The 7201-nt window shown below is 46.7% G+C and overlaps 1 protein-coding gene across 1 annotated transcript in view; it reads right to left on the minus strand.

The window, feature by feature from the left end:
- LOC119414981 (tyrosine-protein kinase Tec) overlaps window positions 1–7201 on the minus strand; it is a 31295-nt gene that overhangs the window by 1900 nt on the left and 22194 nt on the right. Inside the window, exons 11-16 of the mRNA XM_037682139.1 lie at window positions 5952–6085; window positions 5048–5122; window positions 4789–4960; window positions 3899–4115; window positions 1638–1702; window positions 1443–1561 (exon numbers count right to left, since the gene is read on the minus strand). Of these exons, the coding sequence (XP_037538067.1) occupies window positions 1443–1561; window positions 1638–1702; window positions 3899–4115; window positions 4789–4960; window positions 5048–5122; window positions 5952–6085 (782 nt within the window). The remainder of the gene's footprint in view (window positions 1–1442; window positions 1562–1637; window positions 1703–3898; window positions 4116–4788; window positions 4961–5047; window positions 5123–5951; window positions 6086–7201) is intronic.

Genomic DNA, 7201 nt, shown 5'->3' on the forward strand with positions numbered 1-7201 from the left:
TTTGGAGGACCTGAGGAGACCAGATGTTGAGGGTTTGGAGGACCTGAAGAGACCAGATGTTGAGAATTTGGAGGACCTGGGGAGACCAGATGTTGAGGGTTTGGAGGACCTGACGAGACCAGATGTTGAGGGTTTGGAGGACCTGACGAGACCAGATGTTGAGGGTTTGGAGGACCTGACGAGACCAGATGTTGAGGGTTTGGAGGACCTGACAAGACCAGATGTTGGAGGTTTTGGAGGACCTCAGGAGACCAGATGTTGGAGATTTTGGAGGACCTGAGGAGACCAGATGTTGAGGGTTTGGAGGACCTGGGGAGACCAGATGTTGGAGGTTTTGGAGGACCTGAGGAGACCAGATGTTGGAGGTTTTGGAGGACCTGAGGAGACCAGATGTTGGAGGTTTTGGAGGACACGTTGTCCCATTCTTGTCTGTTGGAGGATTCTAGCTGTTTCAACTGTCTTGGATGGAGCAGATCTTCTAAAACCTGTAGATTATTTTCTCCATTGCTGGAGTCTTTCCAGATGTGTAAGCTCCTCGTGCCAGAGGCACTAATGCACCCACATACCACCAGAGAGGCTGTCTTTGACCTGTGTGCTGATGACGGACTGCATGTTCCTTCTCAGAGGATGTTGTCCCCATGGTTTCAAAAAAGGACCTTAAGTTTGGACCCGTCTGACCTCAGAACAGTTCTGGACTTCACCTCAGTCCATTTGAAACGAGTTCTGGTCCAGAGAAGACCGCAGCGGTTCTGGATGGTGTTCACTTCTGAGTTCTTCTTTGCCTGATAGAGCTTTAAGAAGCATTTGTGGATGAACTGTGTTTACAGACAATGATCTGTGGAAGAGTTCCTGAGACCAGAACCAGACCAGGTTTTAAAGTAGCAAGGTCCAGAACCAGACCAGGTTTTAAAGCAGCAAGGTCCAGAACCAGACCAGGTCGCTCATGAAGCTCTGCAGATCTGCAGCGGACAGTGAGGCAGGAAGTGTTTTATAACACACGCTTATCGGACACGGCAGGTCAAGACGACCTCGGCGTCCCGGCTCGGAGGCGTCCTTGGAGTCAGGTGCTCCTTGCAGGCTCCTCTCTGAGAGGAAGAACAAGTCTCTGAACTCACACACATCCATAAACCTTCACAGCTCCCCCTGACAGCTCCAACATCACGACCTTCAGCCTCGTCCTTTGAGCTCAGGGGTTTCTTCAGATTATGACCTGGAGATGATGGAGATTCATTCAGGAGCCAGACCGCTGAACCTCTGCCCATCTTCACGTCTGAACTGCTCCGACCTGTGGATAATTTAGTTTTTACAAAATGCTCCTCCAGCTGTGATGTTTCCACTTTCACAGCCGTTTGTTGCTCCGGTCCTGTCTTTGAAAGACGTGTTGCTGCCATCAAATTCAAAGATTATCGTTTAGAGTTCACGCTGCGTCCCGCAGAACTCACCGAACGACCAGACGTCCGACTTGCTGCTGTATCTTCTGTAGTTAAGGACTTCGGGCGGCGACCACTTCACTGGGAACAAGACGCCCAACGAGCAGGTATACTGGTCGTCCAACACGTACCTGAACAGGCAGCAGGTAAACGGTTTACACCTGAAGGCTCGTTTAAAAGCAGCAGAGACCGGAGCCACACTCGTACCTGGCCATGCCGAAGTCGGACACCTTCACCGCCAGAGCCTCGTTCAGCAAACAGTTCCTGGCAGCCTGCAGAGAAAGCAACAAACATCAGCTAGAGAAAAGCCGTTTCCTGGGAAACTGCAGCGTGAACGCTTAACGCTGAGTAATTATTGCTGAAAGCAGGAAAATAAGAGTAGAACGCAACTGAACAACAGCCGAAATGTGCTAAATAAAAGCCGAATGTAGCAGAATAAGCTGAAATAGGTAAAGAGAGGCTGAAAATATTATAAAAAAAACTGAAGTTAGCAACAAAAAGGTTCAAATTAGCAAAAAAAAAAAAAGTAGCTCAGAAAAGCCTAAATTAACAGAAAGGTGCAGAAAGACGCAAAAAAAAAAAAGAAGCTGAAATTATATATTTTTTAAAAATGGCCAAAATTAGCAAAAAAAATTAAAATTAAAGTGAAATCTCTAAAAAGTAGATGAAAAACAGTAAAAAGTTTAGTTTAGCAGAAAGAAGCTAAAATGAGCCGGTTTTTTAAAAAACAGCTAAAACAGGATGTGGAGCTCCGTTCATTTTCAAAGAGGCTGAAAAAACTAAACGTTCCAAAAATTACAAACTGCACAAACGTCAAAGGTCGGAGCAGGGATGTCCCGAAGGAGCTGAACGTCTTCAATTCAACCTAACTTTATTGTCCATGACATTCATGACATGGAGACGTTCACATCTGGCTCATACGAAACAAAACGAGTTAAAAATGTCGTGAAACCTTTAAAGTCTTTACTAGAACATTCAAACTTCTCGGCGGACGGTGGTTTGTCATGTGACGCTAAGTTTCAATGGACGCTCAGCGGCAGCAGCAAACAACTTTTTGTTCCCATTAGAGGAACCCCCCACCAGTCAGGCAGAGAGCTGGGAGTAGAACCAGCAACCAGGGCCACATCATCAGCATACTTAATGAGCGCAGTCTTCATTTTTGAGTTGCAACTCATTTGTGCATGAAGAGAATGACAGTGGAGATAGCACTCAACCCTGCGGAACACCAGCCAGCACCCTGCAGTAGAGTTACTGGCACAGACTGGTTGAGGTCTTTGTCTCTGATCCTCAACTCAAGATGGCTGCCGACCATCACACAGGCCTTTCAAAGAAGATGTGGCTGAACCGTAGTAACAGCAGACGAAAGGTCCGCGAATAATAAAACGTCTTCGGGTTGTCCAAGTGATTATGGACCTTCATGAGGAGGGAGCGTTCGGCCCCTCGGTTAGTCCCACAGGAAAACTGCATGTTCACCAGGCGCTCCGGACACGTGCACGATAAGGATGTGAGGGTCAAACCATTCGGAGCTGCACGTGTCGTTTTGGGCACGGGGACAATGGTTGAAGGCAGGACTAAAGAACAAAGGGTCGAACATCTGTTTGAACACAGGACCAGCTGTGCGGCACATTCCTCTAATCCCATCTGGCCCAAACGCTTAATGACGACTGATCTTCTGAAGCATGAAGTCACGTCCTTCACCGGCAGCTCCACAGGAGTTGGAGTCGAGGCTGCACAGAAACAATCTCCACTGAACTCGTAACTCTTGAGGAGTTTGGTTTATTTGAGGCCACGAGGGTCAACGGGAGGAAGGGACTCTTTTTGTTTCCCCATCACTCAGTTCCCTCTCAGCCTTTATACTTGATCTTTTTCATCACTATATCAATCATCAATTCTCTGCTTCCCTCACCTTCTGCCAAGCTCCTTTAAGAGCTTCTTTCTTTTGGTTCAGAAGAAACTTCATCTCTTTACTGACCCGAGGTTTGTTGTTTGTTCTGGTTTTGAGAAGCGGTGATGGTCGAGTTCAGCAGCTCAGCGTTCTTGGCAGAGACCTCCTCACTGGAGAACATCAGCTCATCAACAGTCCAGCACTGAACGTTCTCAACAACGAACTTCTCCCTTTTCGGTTTGTGCCGATGTTTTGGCGTCCGAGCTCAGGGGTAGAGGGTAAGGACGATGGATACCGTCATGGTGTCAGTGTTTCTGTGACGGTATCTGCCCAGCTGTTCTCCACAAACAACCCCCCGCCAAAGCTTCGGTCCGTTCGCCGATTGTCTGTCGAGACCAGCTGTTGCGTATCCCTCCACTTCAGCGACGGTATCGTTCACTGATTTGTGAAACTAATTGTTGAAACAAAAAGTCTCAGAACGAGTTACGTGCCAAGAACCATACGGAAGAAACACCGATCTCCACATTGAGACCGATTCAGAAGAAGCCTCTTTCAGGGTTTCACGTAAAAAAAAAGAGGTTACCAGGTCTCTGTGGATGAAGCTGTTGGCCTCCAGGTACTCCATCCCCTCGCAGACGTCCAGACACATACTCAGCAAGGACCCGGGGCTGAAGCTGCCCCGCCGCTGCCTGAGGAAGTTCAGCAGGCAGCCGTTCTCCATGAACTCGGTGATGATGAAGATGGGCCTCTTCTGGCTGCACAGGCCGTACAGCTGCACCAGTTTGGGGTGGGACAGCCTCCTGGAGGACGCACAACAACAGATGTGATGGTGTTATGGTGTTTTTAATATTTATATATAATTAAAAATACTCTGAAGTGACCTCTGGATCTATAATCTGAGTGGTTTACTGTAGTACTCCAGGACTGCCACTAGAGGGAGGCATAGTTTAAGATGAACATTTGTTTTCTTATTGCTCAGGACAGTGGTGAGACCAGCTATGTTGTATGGTCTGGAGACAGAGACATGGACAGAAAGACAGGAGACAGAACTGGAAGTGTCAGAAATGAAGATGTTGAGGTTCTTCTTAGGAGAGACAAGGATGGAGAAGATCAGGAATGAGCTCATCAGAGGTACAGCACAGGATGAACAACTGGGAGAGGAAGTTAGAGAGGACACACTGAGATGGTTTGGACATGTCCAGAGGAGGGACAGTGGTTTGGACATGTCCAGAGGAGGGACAGTGGGTATATTGGTAGAAGGACGTTAGAAATGCAGCTGCAGGAAAAAGACAAAGAGGAGACATATGGATGCAGTTAGAGAGGACATGTTGGAGTGAGGACAGAGGACAGAATGAGACAGAGGACTCGCTGTGGAGACCCCTGAAGAGGGAAAAGCCAAAAGAAGTTCTGTCGCCTCATACTCAGATTTCTCTAACAGCCTAACTTTGATCTTCTCAGTTTTCTCCTCCTCACATCATGACCTTGGCCTCCTCGATGAAGTCCTCCTCTTGCATGGCCCCCTTCCTGATGGTCTTGATGGCCACCTTGTGCCGGGCCCTCCACTTGCCGAGCCTCACCGTGCCGTACTGACCACTGCCCAGCTCCTTCATGAAGGTCAGCTCGCTCGGGTTGATCTCCCACTTCTCTGGAGGCCAAAGAGGTCAAAGGTCAGGCAGCAAGCACGAGGGGGCGGTTCAGAGTAAAGATCCACTGTGTGTGGGCGGGGACTCACCGTAGCTGAACCCGGCTGTGGGTGGATTGGACTTATCGTGCGTTCCTACAGGATACCTGAGCCGGGTCATGAGACCTGGAGAGAGACGGGTTGGACAAATGTCACTGCTCCAGATGTCGGTCTTTTTCACATTATGAGACGTGTGTGCATAGGCATCGCTACAATTATATGTGAGGTGGACATGTCCCCCCCCCCCCCCAACATTAACTAAAATATTCGTTTGGACCCCCCCACACACACACACATTTACCATGAAATATTAGTTCTCCCAGTGCCGTTTCTATTTCTTCACGATTGAATCCATTCCACTTGATTAACAGGAGAACACTCAAACCACTAAACATCCACTCCGTGTTTTCCTGGTCACCTACAACAACTCACCACATGCAGCATTTCCTCCAGGTCCCTTGGCTTGGCAGGGTGCTGGGGGGGTGGAGACACCCCTGCCTTGCACACTAGCTTAGCACCATAGTTCTGGCAGTTGTTGACTGGGGTGGAGGTTAGGATGTGTGAGAGAAGCCGAGAGCTACGTCTGTAGCATTTTAGCTAATGCACCTGTATTGTGCGCCGCTAGCTTAGCGCTATGTTAGTGTCAGCATTTTTCAACGCAGGGTGGCTAGAAGGAGAGAAGTGGAGCGTGCTCTATTCACACAGGGAGAGCTGTTGGTCAGGGTACTTCTTGTTGCTCTAAAATAGTTATTGAATCAAGTGTTTACTGATGTAAACGTAGATGTTTAACAACCGTTAAAATACACCGGAATGCAGGAAATGGCTTCTACTTTATTCAAGTTTTTTTAGGGGAGGACCCCCAGACACGCACACCAGAGTGTCCCCCCCCCCCCCCCCACCCCACATTACAAATGCTTCTGACACTAATGTGTGTGTGTGTGTGTGTGTGTGTTACCCGCTCCGTTGTGTTTGTGGTACTCGATGAGCTCAGGGATGGAGGTGAACGTGTGTTTCTCAGTCAGGTAGTAGAGGACAGGTGAGCTGCGAGTCTCTTTTATTTGATAATGTTTGATGGCGGCCCCCGCCTCCCTGAAACAACACAGACAGATGAAGAACGACCTCCTCCTCCTCCTCCTCCTCCTCCTCCTCCTTGACTCAGACATCCGACCGTCCTCCCAAAGGGACAAGGAGGTTTTTTTATGGACATTTGGACAATTTGAGGTTTAAATGTTTCTGGTTGTTGCTCCTGAAGGTCGTTGTTTTTAGATTTTAGTCAAATAGAATAAAGTGAGTTAGCGCACGACTAAAACTGAAACTTTGTCATCAAAAATACCTTCAGCTGTTAAAAATACATCCTTGTCAGAAAGGAAGCTAAAAGGAGCAAATTGCTAGCTGAACGCTAACAAGACAACGGAATAAAAAAGCTAAAAGGAGCAGAACAATAGCTAAAAGCTTCATGGAGGGGAGACGTAACTAGAAGCTAAAAGGAGCAGTACAATAAGAACTAAAAGGAAAATTAGCTAAACTGTGGCTAAAAGCTAAAATTAGCAAAACAAAAGGTAAAATACAAAGGCCCAGAACTATAGCTAAAATATACATGGAGCAGAATGGTAGCTCTAAGCTTAAAGTAGCAAAACTGTAGCTAAAAGCTAAAGAGAAATATAATCTCAGACTTTAATTTAGCGAATTGATAGCTTAAAGTTAATGTAGTCAAATAATAGCTCTGACTAACCAAACATACAATACAACTTTATTTATTTATTTATTTATTTATTTATTTATTTATTTATTTACTGGTAACTTTAAAAACAACACTGTTGGCCAAAGTGCAAACATAAGCTAAAAGCTAAAATTAACTAAATCAGTAGCTAAGAGTAGCTAAAAGCTAAAATGATCAAAGTGGTAGCCCAAAACTGAAAGAAGCAAAGCCATAGCTAAACACTTAAATAAGCAAAAGTGTAGCTAAAAGCTGAAATTAGCACATTTATAGCTAAAAGCTAAATGAGCTGAAGATCCTAAAGCCCTGATTTTAACATCTTCAGTAAAACTGTCAGGCACAGAAAGACTCGAGACCTTTGACCTTCAGACAAACGAGACGTTTTAAAGAAGCCGGTCTGCTTGAGCTGTTCTACAGCTGCAACAACAGCCGAGTGTTTGTGACCGCAGCCGAAGACAGCTGAAGGTTTTTACCCCAAGGCAGACTTG

This window comes from Nematolebias whitei, chromosome 1 (genome assembly GCF_014905685.2).
Source record: "Nematolebias whitei isolate Nwh7 chromosome 1, NemWhi1, whole genome shotgun sequence".
NCBI lineage: Eukaryota > Metazoa > Chordata > Actinopteri > Cyprinodontiformes > Rivulidae > Nematolebias > Nematolebias whitei.